The sequence below is a fragment of the Garra rufa genome, chromosome 3 (assembly GCF_049309525.1).
Source record: "Garra rufa chromosome 3, GarRuf1.0, whole genome shotgun sequence".
NCBI lineage: Eukaryota > Metazoa > Chordata > Actinopteri > Cypriniformes > Cyprinidae > Garra > Garra rufa.
Genome location: NC_133363.1, coordinates 48372862 through 48397910, shown reverse-complemented (window position 1 = coordinate 48397910; position 25049 = coordinate 48372862). Strand labels below are relative to the sequence as shown.

The 25049-nt window shown below is 36.3% G+C and overlaps 1 protein-coding gene across 1 annotated transcript; it reads right to left on the bottom strand.

The window, feature by feature from the left end:
• Positions 1–264: 264 nt before the first annotated feature.
• On the bottom strand, positions 265–25049 carry LOC141332124 (protein O-GlcNAcase). Its single transcript, XM_073837220.1, has 17 exons — positions 24762–25049; positions 15902–15953; positions 11171–11268; positions 10247–10377; positions 9923–10094; positions 9265–9363; positions 8893–9159; positions 8632–8718; positions 6775–7193; positions 6385–6559; positions 6212–6268; positions 5142–5227; positions 4909–5013; positions 4730–4821; positions 3155–3350; positions 2502–2658; positions 265–2252 (listed from the first exon to the last, which is right to left on the bottom strand). Exons 1-17 carry the CDS (start codon positions 24802–24804, stop codon positions 2116–2118), a joined length of 2373 nt encoding a protein of 790 aa, XP_073693321.1. The 5' UTR covers positions 24805–25049; the 3' UTR covers positions 265–2115.

The following is a 25049-nucleotide window of genomic DNA, read 5'->3' as shown; positions in this document are numbered from 1 at the left end:
CCTTTGCCCACAAAAAGTATTCTCGCTGCTTCATAAAACTAAGACTGAACCACTAATGTTACATGGACTATTTTATCGATGTCCTTGCTACATTTAAACATTAAAAAATAACCTACAGACTTATGAACAGCAGTGAGTTTATCTATATCTATCTATAATACACATTAGTGTTCTGATGAATATCTTAGACGGATTTCTGTAAAATTAATATAATGTAAATGTACCATACATACACGTAAACAAAAAAGAGATGTTTTGCAAGAAAGGAAAGGTTTTAATGATGCTGTAAACACTTTTTTTTCCATTATTACAAAAACTGCAATTGTACTGTACCATAATCCTTAAAAACATTAAATGCAAACAATTTAACATTAAATATTACTATCTATGCTGAGACCTTTCAGTGTACATATTACAATTCCAACATTAAAACCTGCAGAAATAGTGAAAGAGTGCTCTAAAATGGATGAAAAGTAAAGGTAGCATGCAATGTACAAAAACTATACCCAATAACCTCAAATCAATAAAAGTATATCAAACAGTATCAAACCAATGGTGCAGAAAAGCAGAGTTAATTTTTTATGTTTCTTTTTCTGATTACCTTGGCGATTAAAAAAGGTTAATGGTTAAAGATCAGAAGGCATATTATTGAAAGTGTGGACAGACGTGCATACAATCAGTGTGTGTGTGTGTGTGTGTGTGTGTGTGTGTGTGTGTGAAGGGACAAAGAGAGAAGGCTAGAGCTAACAATAATTTAGCCTCTCAGAAGATTTGTGAGTATGTGTAAGAGAAAAATAGAGTTCATTCAAAGCAAGAGCTATAAAAAGCCCTGCGAGATGCACCATGATTCATCAATCCTGTAGCAGAGGAGGTCAAGGCCCCCTCAGCACACTTGAGGAGCTATTACGTGTCTATAACGTGACAATATTGAGGCGTCTGCTTTGTGAGCCTGTCCATGACCGGCTAGGGAAAGTGTGTGTGTGTGTGTGCTGAATAAAAAAGAGAAATATTGTGCTTTTTGCTCCTACAGCCATCCATAGCTGCAATACAGACATTCTCAATAAAAAACAGCAAGTTTTATTTATCCCCAAAAGCAGAGCCAAAGGTTTATACTCCAAATGCATGGTGCAGTGAGAAAGCAAACTGAATGCTGATTAATGAAGATAAAGCTGTAAACAAGTGATCACTTCACTATTAAGTTCTCATTTTGTCCTTAATGTTTCGTCACGTCACACCCCCAGCTTGGAACATGAAGCTTCAAGGCCTGTTGTTCACACCAAGTCCAGTGTGACTAAATGTGAATAAAGAAAAAATTAAATAATCACAAAAAATGCCTACAGACAATCTCTGGTGATCCCACAACTACTTTCAGTGTAAACAGATAACATACACCCACATTTCACTGAAGCCCCATCCTACTGTCCAATGTCATGGTTTGTTTTGTCAAATTCTTGCATTATTATAAATATTCACCAAAAAAAATAATTTAACACAAAAACAAACAATAAACCCGATGCCAAATGTTTGTTATTCTCTGAAATAAAAATTATTAAAAAGCCTTAAAAATTGTTTTTTTTTTTATCTGATCTTAGATTTGATTTTAGCATGCAAAATGCATTTTGTTTTTGTTTTTTTTGGGAATAGTTCACCCAAAAATGAAAATTTGATGTTTATCTGCTTACCCCCAGAGCATCCAAGATGTAGGTGACTTTGTTTCTTCAGTAGAACACAAGCAAATATAATGGCAGTCAATGGGCTCCATGGCTTTGAGAGTCAAAAAAACATACACAGACAAAACCAAATTAAACCCTGCGGCCTGTGACGATACATAAGACACCAAACAATCGGTCTGTGCAAGAAACTGAACAGTATTTATATAATTTTTCATTGCGGTGGATCAGAGGTAAAAAATTATATAAATACTGTTCAGTTTCTTGCACAGACCGATTGTTTGAATCGAAATTTTCATTTTTGGGTGAACTATCCCTTTAATGCTTCACCAAAGCAGTTTCTAAACCTAGCCAACTAACTCCATCTCCAGCCTCAAACATGGCAAGATGTTCATCTAAAATCTGATTTTGTTTCAGCTAGATCCTGTGTGTTTTGGCTATTCGCTTATAACAGCCTCCCCAAAACTACGCCCTCTCTAGGCCGTGCTTCTCCACGGAGGATCTCCAGAAATCCCAGCTTTGTCAGAAATTCCATCCGTAATCCATCTGTAGGCTGAACCTCACAAAATACACCCTGTGAACCTGAGAGAAAGAGAGAAATAAAATACTCAAGACTAATATCAAGGATACTATCAGCTAGCCTTGTTGAAAAAAACAGGATAGGCTTAGGTATGTTTTGAAGCATGGCATCTGGTTTAAGATGGTTATGTGCCAGCTTAAACCAGCTCAAACCAGGTGCCATGGTTCAAAACATACCTAACCAGCATATGCTGTTTTTCTTCAACAGGAAGTCTAGAAATTTGCTTTAAAGTACAATCAACATTAGCTCACCGTTAGCTTTGAGGGCTGTTAGCAAGGCTGTGAGGAGGCTACGACTGACACTACAGTCCACCAGTTCAGGAAGAGCCTCAAGTCTGAGCTGAGATGGGAAATGATACAGCAGGGAATCTGGGTAGTCCTGTTCTTCATGGAAATACAGCAGCACCTCCTAGGGGTTTGGAGGAGAAAGTGCAATTCACACCATGTCAGGATGTTGCTATTGCACCATTTTAAAAGCACTGCAGAATAACTGTCTAAATTCTGGCTGTGTGTTTAGCTTCAAAGGGATAGTTCATCCAAAAATGGAAATTCTGTCATTAATTACTCATTTCCAAACCCAGAAGACCTTCATTCATCTTCGGAACACAAATTAAGATATTTTTAATGAAAAACACTTTGTGACGTTTGTGACACTGCATAGTCAGCAACGGTACTACCGTTGGGAAGGACATCGTTAAAATAGTCCATGTGTCACCAGTGGTTAATTTTAGAAAGCTACAAGAATACGTTTTGTGTGCAAAAGGGTCAGAAAGCTCTCGGATTTCACCACATCTTAATTTGTGTTCTGAAAATGAAAAAAGTTCTTAAGCGTTTGGAATTATATGAGGATAAGTAATTAATGACAGAATTTTCATTCACCGGTGAACTATCTTTTTAACTCTTACCTTTGTTGCAGTATGTCCACTTGCTCCATGGGGGCGTGAAGGATATTTGTCCCTCATAGCGGGTAACCAGGTGGCCTGACACCGTTTGGCAAAGGAGCGGACATCCAGAATACCCACAGCGCACCCACATACACCCAATTCATCCTCCAGAACCAAGCTGTACTCTGGGCACAAGGCCAGAGACGCACCCAGACACCTGAAACACAAAACACACACCAGAGAGAGGTTGATATTTCTCATATCCCTCACTTATTTTTTAGGACTTAGAACCATTAAGGAATTACGTTTTAATACAATCTCCTTTTTCTTTTTCTTTTTTTTTACAGAATGTGTTTTCCCTTTCTAAATACAGCACAGTTCTACAAGTTTGGGGTTGATATGATTTTTTTTTATGTTTTAGAAAAACGTCTCTTATACTTGCCAATGTTGCATTTATTTGGTAAAAAATACAGTAAAAACAGTAATATTGTGAAATATTGTTGACATTTAAATTTAATATTTAATATACAGTGGTGGTCAAAATGATTAGAACCTTAGTATTTTTTACCAGCTAAAAATGGTTTTAAGTTAGTTATTTCTATCTTTTGCTGTAGTGTGTCAGTAGGAAATATCAGTTTACATTTCCAAACATTCATTTGGCCATTAATTGTAATAATCCAGTCAGATATTTGTTTGCACAAGGGGTCTGATGACAACCAGTGCTCCACACAGAGATCCGATCTCATCATCATCCAGTCTGTCTGGAATGACATGAAGAAACAGAACAAACTGAGACAGACTAAATCCACAACAACTGTGGCAACGTCTTCAAGATGCTTCAAAAGACCTACCTGCACACCTGAAAAACTATGTGCAAGTGCACCTAGGGCAAAAGCTGCTTTAATCGCAAAGAATGGTCACACCAAATGTTGATTTAACTTAGTTAATAGAAGTTAATTGATAAAGAAAACCTATTAATGATATTATTTTTGACAGCATCCTCATTTTACAGCATTTTACACAAGTGCCTTTTAACAGTTTTAAAACTTTTAACAGATTTCTTGAAGCATCTTGGAGATGTTGCCACAGTTCTTCTGGATTTAGTTTGTCTCAGTTTGTTCTGTTTCTTCATGTAATTCCAGTCAGACTGGATGATGATGAGATCAGATCTCTGTGTGGAGCACTGACTGTTTTCAGGCTCTGGATTATTACAGTTAACGGCAAAATGAATCTTTGGAAATGTAAACTGATATTTCCTACTGACACACTACAGCAAAAGACAGAAATAACTGACTTTAAACCATTTTTAGCCAGTGAAAATACTAGAGTTCTAATACGTTTGGCCACCACTGTATGTCAAAATGAAGTGTATTCCTGTGATGGCAAGGATGAATGTTCACCAGCCATTACTCAAGTCTTCAGTATCACATACATTTATTTTGTATCATTATAAATGTCTGAACCGTCACTTCATCTCAAAAATCAGTGACTGCAATGGGAAGATACAGCTTGGTGCTCAGATGGAGGCACCTACTGAACAATAAAAGTCAGAACATATTATATACAGGCTGTGATATGCATGAGAGCAATTCTTGCCTGTCCCCAATGAAGTCTGGATGGGAGATGGCAGCATCCTGGCTCCCTTTACCCCTCTGATACAACTGACGCACCATTCGGTACAGCTCCACCTAAAGTTGTGGGCAAAACAATGATAAGAGTCATACATGTATAATGAGATGTGATTCAATAGGTTGCTTGAAGTATGCTTGAATCACCTTGTCTTTTTGCTGGAATGGCCGTATATTATAAAGTCGAGAGGTGGGAAACAGAGGGGGAGGGTGACTAAACAACTCACTGCTGGTCCCCACAGGCAGAAGCATCTGATTCACACCAACACCAGAGGCAGACAAAACAGGAACAAGACAGAAAAGGTATGACCATGTGAAAAATCTGTCCCTTTATCCTACTTTGAAATTTGTAACTGAACTATTATTCATATCATTCCTACCTGCACCTCTCCAGATAGCCCCCCTTTAAACACCCATGGCTCCGCCTCCACACCATGGAGCTCCGCCCCTGAAGAAGCTCCACACCCTGTTAACAATCATGTACAGTTGAAGTCAAAAGTTTTTGTGTATTTGAACCCTTTCCAACAATGACTGTATGATTTTGAAATCCATCTGAGGGACTCATATGCAACTATTACAGAAGGTCCAAATGCTCACTGATGCTCCAGAAGGAAACACAATGCATTAAGTGCCGGGGGGTGAAAACTTCTTGAATTTAAAGATCAGGGTCAATTTAACATATTTTTTCTTCTGGGAAACATGTAAGTATCTCGTGTAGCTTCTGAAGGGCAGTACTAAATGAAAATAATATGATATTTAGGCAAAATAAGAAAAATGTACACATCTTCATTCTGTTCAAAAGTTTACACCCCGGGCTTTTAACGCATTGTCTTTCCTTCTGGAGCATCAGTGAGCGTTTGAACCTTCTGTAATAGCTGCATATGAGTCCCTCAGTTGTCCTCAGTGTAAAAAGATGGACCTCAAAATTATACAGCCATTGTTGGAAAGGGTTCAAATACACAAAAATGCTGAAAAACCAAAGAATTTGTGGGACCTGAAGTATTTTTCTGAAGAACAGCAGGCAATTTAACTGTTCAAAACAAACAAGGGACTAATGAACAACTATCACTAAACAAAAAAAAAAACACTTTTGTGGATCATTCATGTAACAACACAGTATTAAGAATCAAGTGTATGTAAACTTTTTTCATTTTTATAAATTTAACTACTATTTTTTCTTGAGAACTATATGTAAATGTATTTTATGTGAAATATCTTATTCAGGTCGATACTGAATAAAAAATAGCATGTATTTTGTATGATCTGTCTTATTTTGGTAAAATAATTAACATTTTGCTGAATCTGCAAGGTGTATGTAAACTTTTGACTTCAACTGTATATCTAAAATATTTAATTTATGCCTGTGATTGCAAAGCTGTGTCGTGTGATCCTTCAGAAATCATTTTGAAATGAATAGTCTACAGTGTATAGGTGCATGTCTGACACTCACAGTGGAAGCAGTTCTTCCAGGAGCCTAGTGGAGAACCTTCACTCAGTATACGACCCTCTGTGAAAAGAAGAGGGAAGTTGGGTTTTCAATTTTTATTAATACCATGAGGGGAAAAAGACCTACATGACAAGACAATATCGTCAAGATCAAATCATCCATACTGTCACTCTCACCTAGCCAGCAGATAAAAGCCTTGGCCACCAGCAGGGTGTTTCTCAGGTCCCATATGTAAGGGTAAAGGTCATAAAGAACAGCCCTATTGATGCTGTTCACAACAGCGCTGTGCAGTAATGCCACATCATCACACGCAGCCAGGAAACGGCCTGCATGGTCCCGCCATTCCTCTACCTGAGAGAGCAAAAATTAACAACAAAAAACTCAACTAAATAAAAAGACTTAAACATCTGTACGATGTTCGATTGGAGTTGCCTAGCATAATAAACACAGTTTATGAACTACATCCATAATGAATCATTACTATGATTTCTATAGCATCAACTTTATTAAAACACATCAAGCGACATAGTAGTGAATATAACATTTAATAGAAAGGATCTTTTTACCTTCTGTGGCACGACCTTCTTGCCATTGCCATTGACACTGACGCAGTGACAGTTGGCTTTGAGCCATGTGAGGTCCTGCAGCAGATTCTGAGCATGTGGTCCATGTTCATGCGGCAGGTAGTACAGGCCTACCAGCAGCCGGACCTGGGGCTCGCTGAGAGGTACCCTCCCAGAACATAATCCTCTTCCAGAGGTCTTTTCATGGCTGAAGCTCCTGAAGACCTGGTACTCCCCAGCTTTCAGATCCTGGCTCATAAAAGGGTCTACTGGGATTTCATCGCTAGCAAGAGCGCCTGTGCTCCGGGAAGAGGTTATGGGACATTTTGGCTGGGCTCCATGTTGATTGTCTGAGCTGTCGGAGGACTTTGATTTAACAGAGAGCGTCGAGGGCTTGAGGTCTGTTGGCCTCACCTGACGTCCTAAATGACACAGCGAGCAATAATTGGACTCAAAGATCAAATTCATGTCAGTGCTTACAAGAGATTCTTTGTGATAAAGAAAATAAAGAAATCTTCGATCAGTGATCAATTAGTATAACTTTTACTTTAAAAAAAGTAGAAATGCTAGAAATAATAAAAAAAAAAAAATAGAAATATTACCTTTGCAACTAACTGAAATAAAACTAAGTACTAAAATTAGTGAAACTAACATTTAAAAAAAATAGTGAAATTGAAATAATCAAAAATTCAAGTTACAACTTTAAAAAATTAAAACTTATACTAAAATGACAATTATAACTAAAAATATAAAAATAAAAGCTAGTTCAAAATTATTAATAAATACATAATACATAAACAGCACTAAACAAATATGTCAGCACTTACAAGAGATTCTTTGTCATAAAGAAAATTAAGAAATATTCAATCAATTACCCATTTGTACTTTAAAATAAATATAAAAAAATATATGCAAATACAACTAATAAAAAAAAAAATATCACATACAATTACTAAAACTTAAACTAAAATGAAAATAAAAAATATACAAATAAAATCCGGTTTAAAATGATGAATAAATACCACAATAATAATAATACATAAATAACTTGTAAAAATAATAGGTCAGCACTTAAAAGAGATTCGTCATAAAGAAAATTAGGAAATATTTGATCAAAGATCAATTTGTGTAACTTTTAGAAAATTTTAGAAAAAAAAGAAAAATTAGCAATGTTGCCCTTTTGCAACTAGCTAAAATAAAATAAGTACTAAAATTAGTGAAATTAACACTGAAATAAACAAAAATTAAAGCTTGAGAGAAATATAAAAAATACAATACAACTAATAAAAAACAAAAAGCACATCAAATTACTAAAACTTCAATTAAAATGAAAATTAAAATTGAAAATATAAAAATAAAAGCTAGTTCAAAAAATTAAATATTAAAAAATACCACAATAACACATAAATAACACCATAAAATAATATGTCAGCACTTACAAGTAATTCTTTGTCATATAGAAAATAAAAATATATTTGATCAATGATCAATCAGTATAACTTTTACTTAAAAAACAACTGAAAATGAGAAATGAACTGAAATAAAATAAGTTTAAGTACCAAAATTTTTTAACACTAAAATAAACAGAACTCTAACCTAAGTTCAAAAGAAATATAAAAAACTAATAAAAAAACAAAACGCACATAAAATGACTAAATCTTAAACTAAAATTAAAATTAAAACTGAAACAATGAAAAAAAGTTCAATACTAGTTTATACTATAATATATAAATAACGCTAAAAATAATATAATCATATGTTTTTTAGTCATTATTACATTTTATGAAATAACAAACAAAAAGCCAAATATATTTAATGTACATAAATCACGTTTTTTACAATAGATGTTTTTAGTTATACCAGGCTGTAGAGGAAGGCTAAGCTCCTTCATCCAGTCTTGCAGGGCAGCTGACAATGCTCTGTCCACACTATAGGCCTCTTCATCTCCTACAGAGGTCATACTGGGTCAGCAAGGGGCAGAATGTTCCCACAACAACTTACATTTCATTCAAGATATATATTTGATCAGATTATGCATGCCCTGGAAATCAGTTTCATAATAATGACATTTCTATATCTATCTCTGTTCTCATTCCTTTCTATCCTCTATTCTGCTCTCACCTTTCCCCTCGTCCTTTCCTTTATACCAGCTTCCCAGGGTATGCAGAGGGATAAAATTGGCTTCAAACTCGCAGTTTGGATTTAGCAGCAGACCCCTCAGATGAGCCCTGAGTCCAGGGGGGCGGCCCTTAAAAGGCCCCAGGAAGACACGTCGGGAGTCATAATCATTAGCATGGAGGTTGTCCCAAATGAGGGGTGGCCGTCGAAGCACCGACTGGACCTCAGCTAGCGATTCAGGACTCAGTTCCCGTGATATCACTTTATTTCCTATAGGAGAGTGAAGACCAAATATGTGAATGTGAGAAATGTGGTTTCATAACAAACTGATACTGAGTGTGAATTTTTAAAGGACACATGGAAAATGTCTCTCACCGGTCCAGATGACAGAGATGCCAGGGAGAAGATCCTCCCCAATAGTCAGCAGGTAGGGAGACTTTGACACGCTAGGAGTGCACAAAGAACTACAGTACTCTAGAGAGAAAAAAAATAACAGCACAGTACTGTTTTGGAGGAAAGAAGGAGAGAAAAATGTAAGAAAATGCACAGAGAATGATGACGGGGTTTTAAGACAGGAAGAGTAATGTAAGATCATCCAAAATGTAGATAAGACTGTTTCATCACTGAAACAGATTTGAAGAAATTTAGCATTTCATCACTTGCTCCCCAAACAAACATCTGTAGTCAATGGGTGCCGTCAAAATCAGAGTCCAAGCCTTACAAAAATCCACAAGTACTCCACGCAACTCCATCAATCTATCAATAAACATCTAGTAAACTAAAATCTGGGTGTTTGTAATAAACAATTCATTTAGACTCTCATTCTGATGGCACCCATTCATTGCATATTCTCCAAATATGTCCCGATGAAGACACAAACTTATCTACATATTGGACAGCCTGAGGGTGAATAAATTTTAAACTAATTTTTTTAATTATTCCTTTAAGGTGTCATTAAGGAAATGTGTCCAACCATTAAACTGATTTTTGTTCTGTGATGAACTAAGCTTGATATATTTATGTATTAGCTTACCAGTAGGACAGAATAGGAAGACAGGTGGTTCCCCCAGGAACCGGAAGATCTCATTGGCCACGGTGACTTGGGCGTGAGCAAATGAGGAAAAGGCCTCTGTATCTGACTGGCACATGGAGTGATCAATGTCATCAAATAGAAGGGCAAAAGCCTGACAGCCCAGGTCTGACACCTAGTGGTGAAATAAAACAGAACAGGGCATAAATGAACTAACATTTTAGTCAAAGAGTACAACAGTTGTGCAGATACTACAGTTGGTAAAGTACTAATAGGAAAAAAAACTGTAACCAAATGTGCGTTTGAGCACAGTAAAGTAAGACTTACCTGTCTCAGTTTGCGTTTAAGCAGTGTAAGGTCACAAGAGCTGGAGAAGACGATGTCCTGACCCGGAGAAAGAGCATATACAAACGTCAAACCCCTCGACTCTGCCTCACTCACCAAAGCTTTCAGCTGACCTGGAGACAGTGAGAGAAATATGGAGAGAGAATGAAAATTTGAAAGGTTCTCCGGTGTGATATGGCCCCAAAAACACTGACAGAAATATACTATTGCAATGGTTAAAAGGTAGCATCTAAAAAATCATACCATTACAATTCTAGAATTACACTATATTATAACAATACCCAGTCAATTTTATCATACCTAATGCAGGCATCATTTTATATACACTTCCTGTCAAAAACTTTTTATCAGTAACGTTTTTAATGTTTTTTAAAGAAGTCTCTTCTGCTCACCAAGTCTGCATTTATTTGATTCAAAGTACTCAAAAAGAGTAAAAAAAATTCAGAAGAACAGCATTTATCTGAAATATTTTGTAATATCATAAATGTCTTTATCATCACTTTTGATCAATTTAAAGAATCCTTGCTGAATAAAAATACTAATTTCAATAATAAAAAAACTAAATATTATAATTACATATTGATAATAATAATAATAATAATAAATGTTTAAGTGTAGTTAATTATCTGAAAAAGGCATTCAGGTTAAGATATGGCATATAATATGGCATATAATGGCAAAATATGATTTAATACGAATATGTTTGTATATTAATATGATTAAGTCCAATTTGGAAACTACATTCTTAGAAATTAATCTTAACTATCTCAGCTAAGACGACCAAGCATTTGTATTCTGATTGCTCAGATTATGGTTTTAGATAATGAAAGCTTTTAGCTTTAAATAGACCAGTAAATGAACTTAAAATAAACAAATTAAATAAACACTAAAGTAAAAAACACATACCCTCTTCCTCTGCTGAATAAACTTCCCTCCATAGTAACCTGTGCTTCAGATCATCTTTAGGACCATACAGATATGTGTTCAAACTCCACATCTGCATCCTGAACAGGGCAATAGGGAACAGGTGCATTAAGAAAAAAATCATTTCGGAATTTAATAAGGATTTTCCATCATGCTTTGAGAATATTGTAAGCACAAGAGACCGCAGAGAGAAAGAAAGAGAGAGAGAGAGAGAGAGAGAGAGAGAGAGAGAGAGAGAGAGAGAGAGAGAGAAAATAGAGACATTCATTGATCTTGATTCATTAATAATATAAGGGGTCATATTTCCTGCAGAGAATGAGTCTGAGTTTAACAACAGCAAAGGGTCGATTCCTCTGCAGAGGAAAAAAGTGAATGGTCTGCCTCTCAATGAATTTTAACCTATTTATAAAGAAAAGCAGTTTAACTGCAGTGCAATATTTGATTGTTTTATTTTATTTTGGTGCCAATGACAAAAGCCTCTAAATAAATATAATATCATATAATTCCAAACCCATAAGACCTTCATTCATCTTCAGAACACAAATTAAGATAATTTTGATGAAATCAGAGATCTTTCTGAGACAGCAATGCAACGGAAAAAAAAGGAATTGTTAAATAAAGTCTTTTTTTTTTTTTTTTGCGCACAAAAAATAATTCTTGTAACTTTTTTTGGTAACATGGACTACATGAACGATGTCCTTACTACCTTGAATGTGGTAGTTCCGTTACTGTCTATGCAGGGTCAGAAAGCTCTTGGATTTCATCAAAAGTATTTTAATTTATGTTCCAAAGATGAACGAAGGTGACAGAATTTGCATTTTTGGGTGAATACTCAAATATATACTCAAACACTCAACAGAATAAGTACTCTAGACAGAGTACTGTGATTGATCTGTTTTAGATTGACAAAGAGGATGTTTTTTTTTTTCAAATTAGTGTCTTAATCAAGATCTCAGACAGAGTTAACTATAACTGAAATATTACATCTTTGCCTATCATAGAATGAGTGTGTCTGTGTTTGTATATGTGTGTGTGTGTGTGTGTGTGTGTGTGTGTGTGTGTGTGTATGTGTGTGTGTGTCTCATGAGAAAAAAAAATATTATTATATATATATATATATATATTAAAGAACCTCCCCAAAGGTTAACCTCAAACAAGCGTTTGCACACACTCACACACACACACACACACACATGTTGGGTTTACATGTTTTATGGGGACATTCCATAGGCGTAATGGTTTTTATACTGTACAAACCGTACTTTCTATCGCCCTACACCTGCCCTACACCTAAACCTAGCCCTCACAGGAGATTGTGCACACTTTTACTTCATCAAAAAAACTCATTGTGCAAGATTTATAAGCCTGTTTCCTCATGGGGACCTGAGAAATGTCCCCACAAGGTCAAAATCTACTGGTATTCCTATCCTTGTGGGGACATTTGGTCCCCACAACGTGATGAATACCAGGTACACACACACACACACACACACACACACAACGCTAATTTTGGGTCTCTCCCTCTCCAACCTATTTAAAATGCTAATGCACAGATTGAATCTATCGTTCGCTCTTTCTCTCCTTCTTCCTCCCCCACTTTCTTTTTCTCCTCCTTCTCTCTCTTCATCTACTGCATCAGCACAATCACTTCACTCTCACTTGAGCGTGTAAAAGTTCTCATCCCCCTTCTTTCGCCTGCACTCTTAATCTTTTCATCCAGGGCTGAGTTGGACCAGTGCCTCTATTACTTGTATATGTGTGTGCGTGGGTGGGTAGGATACTCTCTCACTTCTCTCCTTTCTTCCTGTGCAGATGAATTCCCACACACTTTAATTCCTGTCATGTCTGAGCCATTGTACACTAATGTAAATTCTACTGATTTGGATGTCCAAACCCAAGGCATCAATCAGAATAGGTTGAAAAATATAAACAAATCAGTAATACTTCACATATGCCATATGCCATGTTTAAAAAAATGTTTTTATGAAGTTTTACATTAAAGAATAGCAAATGGTAAAGAATAAATCACAAGCAATTATGCCTTTTTTAGTTTAAGAAAATCTGCTGTACTAAGCTAAAGGAAGAGAACTTCTGTTTTGCATATCAAATCTACTAGCTCATGCCAACTCGCTAAGCAAAGTGTGAGCTTGTTCATTAGCACTGCAGCAGAGAGAGGAAAACTGCTTGATGACAAAAAGGGAGCAGGGACTCAATACAGGAAGCATTAAAACATATTTTAGATGCTGGTGTGTTGGTGTCACCACCAGGCTACTTAGATAAACCTGTAAGACTTCCTACACTTTTAACCTGAATGCTGGGTCATTTTATTTTATTAAAAATTGAGTTATTTTTAACTGCTGGGCTGAGCCTGTCTCCAACGAAACACCCAGCTGTTGAGATTGTATCCTCTACAGGAGAGAGTGGTTCTCTGTGCTGCCGCTTTGGTGCACTTCTTCAGCGAAAATAAAGGTTTGTATACATTTTATTTCATTTATAAAGTCTTTACTGTGCTGTAAATTATATTATTTTACACAATGTAACATACAAGGATGAGAAAACGCATTTTGCCTTGCATAACATAAATTGATTTATTTGTTATAATACTGAATTTAATTTAATTTGATGTTAAAATATGTTCTCTAATCTCAGTGCAGTTTTTTTATGGGCAGGTTATGGAGTGACATTTTTCAGCTACAAGTTAAAACACAAAGCGGCGGTCTAAGGTTCATAGTTCCCTTGGCGAACAGCAACCCAACACCAGCTCAGATTTCGCTGACATGAGAATTTGCACTGTTTTGGTTAAAAGTGACTACAGAGAACATTTGAATACACTTAAATTAAAATGCTGCTTTTAAATGTTAATTTTTTTTATTTCAAAAATGCTTGTTTAATGAGTTTAATGGTATGTAATATTGTAAACTATGCTGTATTCACTTAAATAAATCCAGTTTGACTTATATTTTGTCCATGGGTGTTCTTGCTTAATAATAAATGTTAATAATAGTTAATAATCTTTTAATTATTGCTGTTGCCTCTATAATTCTGTTTGTGATTTTTAAATTCCATCCCATTTTATGCCAGCAATATAATCATTTTTAAACAATGGTTGACTTAAATAAAACAACCCAGCATGTTGGGTAAAAACATTTAGCCCAATTAGCTTGGTCAAAATAACCCAGCATGTGTTCTGTCCAATATTTACCCAGCACTGGGTTGCCAAATAACCCAAGTTGGGTTGTTTTTAAGCCTGCATTTTGTAGAGTGTAGGTTAACCAGCTTGACCAACAACTTAAGTTTTGTTGGAAACCACAGTGGCTACGGGCTAGACAAGTACTAAATCAGGCTGAACCATCATAAAAAGGTGATGTTTTCAGAAGGGACACCTCAAAAAGTTTATCTAAAATGAACATTTTCTAAATATTTACTCACCCTCAGGCTATCCAAGATGAAGATGAGTTTGTTTGTTCGTGAGAACAGTTTGGGAGAAATTTAGCACTACATCACTTTCTCATCAATGCATCCTTTGTAGTGAATGGGTGCTGTCAGAATGAGAGTCCAAACAGCTGATAAAAACATCTCAATAATTCACAAGCAATCCACACAACTCACAGTCCATCAATTAATGTCTTGTGAAAAGCTGTCATAAACTTTGTAATAAACAAGTTCACACACGTTTTAAACTTTAAACCCTCACTTCTGGCCAAAATACCATAATTCATAATAATGCTTTCTGCTTTAATACTTGATCTGTGCTAACTGTTAGTGTGGATTACTTGTGAAGTATTGCGATGCCTTTATCAGTCATTCTGATGGCGCCCAATCACTGCAGAGCATCCAAAAAATGAGCAAATGATGCAAATGCTAAATTTCTGTTTCAATCAACAAGCAAACTAATCTAGGATGACCTGAGGGTGTGTCATCAAAATTTCATTTTTGGATTTACTATTCATTTAAAGGGTTAGCTCACCCATAAAAGAAAATTAATTACTCACCCTCACGTTGTTCCAAACCCATAAGACCTTTTTTCATCTTTGGAACACAAATGATGAAATCCAAGAGCTCACTGACCCTCCATAGACAGCAAGGATCCTACCACGTTTAATACCCAGAAAGGTACTAAGGACATCGATACAGGAGTCCATGTGACATCAGTGGTTTAATCATAATTTCATAAAGCTATGAGAATACTTTTTGTGCACATTTTGTGTCTATGGAGGGTCAGAGAGCTTTTGGATTTCATCAAAAATATCCTCATTTGTGTTCCGCAGACGAACAAAGCTCTTGTGTCTTCTTACCCTTTAAGAAAATAATATATCAAATATCAAATATCTCTTCTTCTACTTTACCCATGCTCTGATTTAAAATGGACTTGTTCCTTTCCACTGATTTCATCATGGCTAATGTCTGAAGATGTGTGAAACTGGCTCAGTGGAGTCATGCTGGCACCAATGTCCAGTTATTAGTCATAAAAAGCCATTTGTCTCTCAGCCTACACAACTTTACACCTCTGCAACGCACCAGCTGCTCTGTGCTGCCCCCCGGGCAGCCTTACTGTACAGCTCTGATACCACCAAGTTGCCAACATGATCTGAATAATTATCCCATTTTACATTACATAACTGCGACCTATAATATGTAATATTATGTGTCCCTTTAATAAGCAATCTCATCATTCCATCTAACTGTGTGTGCACTCACTGATCCCATACTCACCACTGAAATAGCACCTTCCTTTGTTCCATTGACCAGGGTCTGCCATAGAAACCTAAGGAGTAGAATATACAGATATATCACACATATAACACATGCAGACACACACGTGATTTGTTCTGTATTTACACAAGGCAGCATTTCATAACCATCACAAAGCTTTAGTATTTCTGTTTGCTTCCACCTCCTCTTCACTGCAACCCACTCAAAACAGACGGATTTTGGGCAGACTCTGAATTATGGGCTTGGTGCTTTCATACTATACTGGACCAGTTATATAATACTAGTCAGGGCCATCGCCGGGGGGCATTAAAAAGCGGCGCAAGATGATATGTATCAAAGTTTTGTTTGAGACACTCTAACTGCATAGTTTACTTGTTACAGAGTTGTTTATACAAAGTCTATAGTATGAAAGCCTGTTTCAGACCATTGAATAAAACACTTATTTGAACACTTATTGTGACTTTTTATCTCACAACTCTGACTTTTTTTCTCAGAACTGCTTAATATAAACTCACAACTGAGTTTATATCTCGCAATTCTGACTTTATAATTTGCAATTGTGAGTTTACATCTCAAAATGTTCAGAAAAAAGTCAGAATTTCCAGTTTGTATCACGAAGTCCTAACAAAACATACTATACATATATTTTAAATTTTTCCTGTTTTCTGTATAAGTTTTCATTGAGACTGCTTGAATTTGCTCTGAAAACTGTGAATTCTGAGAGAATAAACTGTTGCGAGATATAAACTCACAATTCTGACTTTATTTCTCAGACTTCCTTTCTTTCTTTGTCAATTCTGACATTATAACTCGTCAAGTTTATATCATGCTATTCTGACTTCATCTTTCAAAATTGCGAGTTTATTTCTCACAATTCTGACTTTATAACTTACTACTTGTACTTACTACTAACTATAACTTTTATATCACAATTCTGAGAAAAAAAGTTTAAAAAAATAAACTTAATAAATAAAAGTCTAAAAAAATAAACTTAATAAATAAAAATAACTTGCAATTGCGAGTTTATATCACAGTTCTGACTTAATTTCTCAGAATTGTGAGTTTATATCTTGCAACTGTGACTTTATAACTCGCAATTGCGAGTTTATATCACACAATTCTAAGTTTATAACTTGCAACTTCAAGTTTATACAACAATTCTGAGAAAAAAGTCAGAATTGTGAGTTTATAGCTCACAATTATGACTTTATAACTTGCAATTGCTAGTTTATATCATAGAATTGTGAGTTTATATCTTGCAAGTCTGACTTTATAACTCACAATTGTGAGTTTATATCTCAAAATTCTGAGAAGAAAAAGTTAGAATTACCACTCTGTATCACATAGTTCTGAGAATTATGAGAAAAAAAAAGAATTAAAGATAAAAAGTCCCAATTACCCCAATTACCATTTTTATTCAGTGCGGAAACAGGCTTTATACAAATATTTCACTGTTTTTCCTGTGTTTTCTGTACAAGTTATTTACAAGAGACCGCGTTAATTCACTCTGAATACTGTGTGTCTGATCATTTCACATGTTGGTCAAGCTTGGCCAGAATAAACTGCAACGACAAACAGATATTTGAAGCAAGCAGACGTTTTGCTGCAAAATTCTACATTGTTTTATGGTTGCTTGTGCAGAAAACATGAATCGTCTTATGAATAATTAGTAAAACGTTTAAATACACAGAATTCATGATTTATGAAGTTACAAGTAAATACATAATACATAACTTATTATATAATATATATTTAATACTGATTTAATTATTATTAGCATAAAAAAAATTCATCTTACATCCATATCCACATTTATAATACGCATTCCATTTATAATACACACCAATTCCATTGTCTCAATAAAAAACTCAATTTAACTTGTACTGAGAGCTAACAAATAAATTCAAGACACATCCAATGGATTTTTTATCTTAACTTCCAAAAACTTTATAGAATTTGGCAATGACAGAGTTTGGCACCGCACATCATCCTGCTGTTCTAGCCTTCTAGGATTAGATTTTGCTGCATTAGGTAAGACAGTGGTTGGTTATTATTTATTATTCATGCTGGCTGCCACGCTGATGGAAAAACAAACCATGCATATATATTCCTGCTTGATTTGCTTGAGTAATTATGAATATGATGTGATTGGCCTTACTGGTATGTGAACAACAGCAAATCAAGCATTTGTATAGAATACATTTAGGCTATATGGAAATATTTTGTTTGGAATACTTTTTAGTTTTTTAATGTGGTTATTACTGGTATGGTTATTCAAGTCAAGACAAATCTATTTTATTTGTATAGCGCTTTTCACTAAACAAATAAGCTGCATATGAAATCTCATACTGTCTGGCAAGAATCTTCATTTTGGTTTGAAACTTAAAGTATAATATATGTATATAGATAAAGTTGGATATACTTTAATATTTAACTTCATATAGAGCTGGGCGATAAATAATAATAGTTTACAATTTGCAACAATATGAAGGATCACATAGCTAGCCAAGATTTGTTATAGTTCTGTGTGTATGCAAGTTAAGATAGATTTACTTCTAGATCACAAACTGAGTCTCCCCTCTTCCTTACCACATGTTCTAGCAACAACCCTGATATTGGATATTCACAGTGTGGTCCTAAAGTTTGCAGCTGTAAAACAGAAGTGGGTCAGTAAGAAAAAGCTACTGGAATCCAGCAGGGTGATATTTCCACCGGAGAAAAAAAGACAAATCACCCACCGAGCCAATAATGTGACACTGAGCTGCAAACAAGAGTAAGGCCAATTAGGAGATACGCACAACATGGTGTGTGTGTGTGTGTGTGTGTGTGTGTGTGTGTGTGTGTGTGTGTGTGTGTGTGTGTGTGTGTGCATTGGGGTCGGAAATGTGTGTGTAATTTAGAGAGAGAGAGAGAGAGAGAGAGAGAGAGAGAGAGAATTGAATTTTAACCAACCTTTAATACAGTTTTCAATTACATTACACAATCAGTACTTTACTAACATACATATATTAATTAAAACATTGCAAACTCCAAATTGTCATTGACAACTTCACACAGGGCCCTCTTACAGCACCAAATCGTTTCAAAGCACATAAGATCTCCCATAGTTTTATAATACCGAAAATCAATCAGAATCCTAGATTTCACACGATTAAAAAAAACTATTTGTAGATTACTACTTACATTTTGTTCAATCTTAATTTTCCGAGTATCATAAATTGACATTTTTGCTTCACCCACAAGAAAATTCAACAACTGACAACAAAATCTGTGTTTTCGCGTATACTTAAATCCGCAAATAAACACTTCCAATGAAAAAATCTCATCAAAACGATTAAATAAATCACTTAAAACTTGAAACAATGGACAGAGCCTATTACAGTACACAAAAGTATGATATACAGTTTCTTTCTGGAAACAAAAAGGGCATTCATCACTGCTACCTGGGTTTAAAACTGAAACAAGAGCATTTACAGCTATTGCGCCATGAAGAATTCTCCACTGTAAGTCTCCTACTTTCTTTGACAAAGGAGATTTGTACAAGATTCTCCATTCTGGCTTAACATTCTCTCCTAAATGGAGGACAGCACGCCATGGAGTATCAACTCTTTTGTGTAAAACATTCTTATTAAAAGATTTCACACAGCTCTTATACACAGTTTTTCCAGATACAGAGTTAGGCCCCATTAAAACCAAAATACTATTTTGTAAGAAAAGCCCCTCAAACTCTTTAAAGTCAGTCAATAAGTGCAAATCTGGAAATGAGTCATTACAATTTGGAGCAATTAAACCTTCAGTATATTCATGCAACAACTTGACTTCTTCAGGTCTAAGAGCAGACTTCCATTTTTCCAGCAGTTTAGCCACTATACGTTTTGACTTAACCCCAAGACAACTAGTAACTGCGTCAACATTCTCAAAGGCTAGTCCAGCCAGGTCAAAAAGATGCCCAAAAGTCAAAAGTCCAGCATTAATAAGTGTCTCATTTACAGAAGGGAAGATCCCCTCACTTGATAAGTCCATGCGCGATCCGTAAATCAGTGGTTCTTGAAGCAACCAATATAGAGAAGTTGTAACATCATGTCTTTGCACTTTAAACAGGGACCACACTTTTAATAGATTCTGATAGAAGATTGGTAGCTTAGACAGGTCCATCTTTTGCGGATCCAACCAAAATAAAGATTTCTCAAAGTTCAGGTCTCTGAATCCTCGCAAGATTGCACAAGCAGCAAACTTCCAACTTGAGTCTACAGGTCCAGTAAGCAGCCTTTGAATGAACTGAATCCTGAAGGCCGCTATTCTGCTCTGTACATGCATTAAGCCATGTCCTCCTTCTTCTTTAGGCAGGTACAAAACAGATCTTGATACCCAATGCATCTTGTCCCAAAAAAAGTCTACTAAAATTGACTGCAATCTTGACAGTAGATCTCGTGGAGGATCCACACAAATTAGTCGATGCCAAAGAGCAGATGCGACTAGGTTGTTAATAATCAATACTCGTCCTTTATACGACATTTTGGGGAGCAGAAACTTCCATTTAGCAAAGCGACCGTTAACCTTTTCAATAATTCCTTCAAAATTTTTCTGCATAAACATGTCATTCCCCAGAAACACTCCCAGATATTTAAAACCTTCTTTGACCCAAAATAACCCTTCTGGGAGCCTTGGCTTAACATTTTGCCAGTTTCCAACCAGTACTGCTTCGCTCTTAGACCAGTTCACTTTTGTAGCAGAGATCTTATTAAAATCATTCAAAATTTTTAACAACATGTTCACATCACTTTGTCCATTGATTAACACAACAATGTCATCAGCATAGGCAGACAATTTAAAACGATTTTTACAATTTGGAATAGGCAGTCCACATAACTCTGATCTTATTCTAGTTAAAAAGGGCTCTATGGCCAAAGTATACAACATGCCAGATAAGGCACACCCCTGCCTGATGCCTCTAAAGACCTTAAAAGGGGCACATAAATTCCCATTAATTTTTAAAACACTTTCTACATTGTTATACAAAGTTCTTAACATAGTCAAAAATTCATTGTTAAAACCAAAAGCTTTTAGTGCATTCCACAAATATGTGTGCTCCACCCTATCAAAGGCCTTTTCTTGATCAATCGACACTAAGCCGAATTTCAACTTAAAATTTTCCCCAATATCTAAAATATCTCTAATAAAGGAGATATTATCAAATATTCGCCTTCCTGGGACACAATAAGTTTGGTCAGGGTGAATAATATAGCAGAGAACTTCACTTAATCTATTGGCCAGAACCTTGGAAAGTAACTTATAGTCAGTACACAACAAACTAATGGGCCTCCAATTTCTGATGTCATTTAGGTCACCTTTCTTGGGCAATAAAGTAAGAACTGCCCTTCTACAACTTAAAGGTAACTGCCCATCTACCAAACTTTTGTTAAGAACTTGCAACAAATCCATACTAACTTCTGCCCAGAAAGTCTTATAAAATTCAATCGGCAGGCCGTCGATACCCGGCACTTTGTTGCATTCCATGGTTTGGAGCGCCCTTTGCAACTCTTCTATAGTAACAGCTTTACTTAAAACAGAATTCAGGTCCTGAGGTACCTGAGATAAATTTTCAAAAAAAACACTCACATTTGACTCATCTAAGACTAACTCACTTTGATATAGCTTTTGATAAAAGCCAACTGCCCTATTTCTTATTTCAACTGGATCTGATAATAAAACACCATTCTCAGAACGCAAGTTATATATAAACCTCTTTTGCCCATTCTTTTTTTCCAAATTAAAAAAGAACTTTGAAGGTGCATCCATTAATTCAATATTTTGAAACCTTGATCTGACTAACGCTCCTTGTGCAGTCAGATCTAATAAATTATTTAAAAGGGTTTTTTTCCCCTGAAAGCTCTTTATAAAACAAGAATCTCCTGAGGCATCTCCATGTTGTGGTATATCCTTTAAATCTTTTTCTAATGATTCAATCATACTTTTCCTTTCCCTTGTCACATTAAAGGTATACTGCTGGCACAATTGTCTAATTTGTATCTTTGCAAAGTCCCACCACTGTTGTATAGATTGAAAGGATGCTTTTCTAGATCTAAAACCAACCCAGAATTCCTTAAAGACGTCTTGAAAGGAAAGATCACATAAAACATTAGTATTTAAGTGCCAATAAGCACTCTTAGGCACAATAAACCCCATGGTTACAATGCACTTAACCAGACTGTGATCTGAAAAACCAACGGGAATGATTGAACACTCTTTAAATAGATTGATTTGATGCCTATATCCATAAAACCTATCTAATCTGGCTAATGATAGCCGATTTTCATGGACATGAACCCATGTATACTGTCTTTGCAAATGATTAAAGTTTCTCCATACATCTACAACTTCATTAGAGTTTATTAATTGTACAAGTCTCTTACGTGACGACATATGAGGTTCCACGTGATTTCTATCTAGTAACTGCTCTGTACAATTAAAATCCCCACCTAAAATCAAAACATCCTCCGTATTGCAGTTTGCCAAAACATCACTCAGAGTATCTAAAAAAACCATCCTTTCGGTTGCCCTGGTAGGCACATATACAGAAATAAAAACAAAAAAACTATTTTCGAACTGGGCCCTAATCTTTAAAAGTCTGCCTTTTATAATTTCTTCAACTTGATACGAACAAGGAATAAAACTTTTAGAAAATAAAATTGCAACACCTCCACTACTGGAGCTCAAATGACTTAAAATAGACAGTCCATCAAACTCCCTAACCCAATCACATGCATTTACTGCATCACTATGGGTCTCCTGAACAAAGAGAACATCAATTCGTTTATGTTTAGCTACTTCAAAAAGCTGAAACCGCTTTTTCCCCTCCCTAGCCCCATTTATGTTAAGAGATGCAATGCATATTTCTCCCATAAATAAGGAAAAGCAAGAGCAATATAAAATTAAGCCCCACATAAACGTACTAATTAATTTCCTGTATTAACATTGGATTCCGATTGGATATTAAGTTTAGCAAGTATTTTCTTAAGACGGTACACTTCTTGATTGCTAAAACACCCTTCGTTCCTATATATTCTCACTTTATCAATGAACTGAATCACGTCCGGAAAATACTGCTCAATGCGAACTTTTCTCACGTTCTTGGTTTCTTTCAGAAAGGATTTAATATCATCTGCACTGTAGCTTCTACTAGAGAATCCACTTTGCGGCAAACTGCACGATATACTACATTCTGAGAAATCACTTTCGCTTTCCGTGTCAGTTTGACTTAGATCACAATTAAATCCTCTCTTTGCTTGCTCATCCGACGGACGCTGCTCTAACCTTCTCTTCTGTGGCGTTTTAAAAGCACAATCAACCAGCTTAGGCAAACTCACACTTTCGCAATGAACAGAAGACTCACCCGCCGCGTCATTTAATCTACTTTCGGCTTCATTCCGTTCTATTGGATTAACGATCATCTCTTCCTCCTCAATTGATTGGTCTACCGGCTCTACCTCCGCTACTTCCCCATCCAAAACAACCGCTGTCTGCACTGAACTCGGCCCAGGTACCTCACCATCAATGACCGGCACTATAGCCTTTCTGTTCTCCCCAGCGTTTACACTAATCTCTTCAACCGGTAAGGTTGCCTCATTCGGCTTTTCCACCCTATTAGGGCACGCACGAGCCAAATGACCCATTCCATTGCAACTAAAGCACTTCATATTGTTTGTTGTAGCGAAAATAACGTAATTGAAATCTTCGTATCGAAAATTCAGAGACAAATCCAACTCATCAAGGTGCTCCTGCAAAATCATGTACACATAACGTCTAAAAGACACTACGTGCTTTAAAAGAGGAGACTTGGTACCAATCGGAATCATCTTTATCGGTGAGACTATTTTACCATAACGTACAAGCAAATTGGTCAACGCTTCATTAGAGATAAAAGGTGGCACGTTTGACAATGTTACTTTTCTTGACGGCGTAGACAAAGGGAGTACTGGTGTAAAAATACCATTAATCACAATCCCGTTCAGCACTAACTGATTTGCTAGATCAACTGTTTTTGCAAACACCACGACAGCGCCACTCATGCGGGACGCTGACAAAATATTCTCGTGACCAATCTCTTCCCCCACTGCTAGGCCACAATCCTCTACACTGGCAGTTGAATCTATTTTCACACCATGACGCCTTGACAGTGAATTAAAACTCCCGCTGCCTGGGGCAGCCATGCTCCCTAACACGTGAGAGCGGACGCCCCGGCTAAACAAAACACTCACTCCTCTATTTCCACAAAACACCTAATAATTAACAAAAACAAAAAACAAAAAGACACAAACAAAACCAAAGAAAACTCCTCCAAAAAAAATAAAGATAGAGAAATATAGGCCACTCGTACCTCACACAGCAGCCACACGCTCTCACTCAACACTCCGCCCACTCACCCAGCACATGCGCACGAGAGAGAGAGAGAGAGAGAGAGAGAGAGAGAGAGAGAGAGAGAGAGAGAGAGAGAGTGTGTGTGTGTGTGTGTGTGTGTGTGTGTGTGTGTGTGTGTGTGTTATGGTTTCTGACCAGCTGCTTCCTATCACACTCCAGTGTAAATCTGGAAATAAATACCCAGGATGCTCCACGGCGCCTCAACAAGATGAATTGCCCTACTAGCCCATAAATTGGAAATGGGTTATTTTAGAGGCTAATTATAGGTGTCTTTATAGCTTGGTGCTTGTTTTTTTTCGTAGTAAATAACGGTTTGAAGATACATCATCGCACCAATTCACGTTAAACATGCCATTTAACCTAGGCTATAATTCTAATGTGTTCGGTCGTATCTGTGGCTCCTACCTAAGAATCCAGATAAACGATGTTTTCGTAAACTTACCCTCAACAACACCGCATAAAAACTCGTGTCGCCCCTCCATCATCGCTGTGATTGTCTATCGGGATGCTCAGGATGCGGATGCTTCAGTCTCTCCGCGCCTTGTCATCCGGACTGAAGTCTTCAGCTGCGCATCCTCTCCTCCGACACACACTGAGTGCGTAAACTGAAGCCGCAAGCCATGAAGATAGAGAAGAATTGCGTTTGTTATAGCTGTTATGTGTTGTTTTTTAATAATCAAACATTGGCAAACTGTCAAACGTGGACGTTTCTTGTCTATGTCAGCTCGGT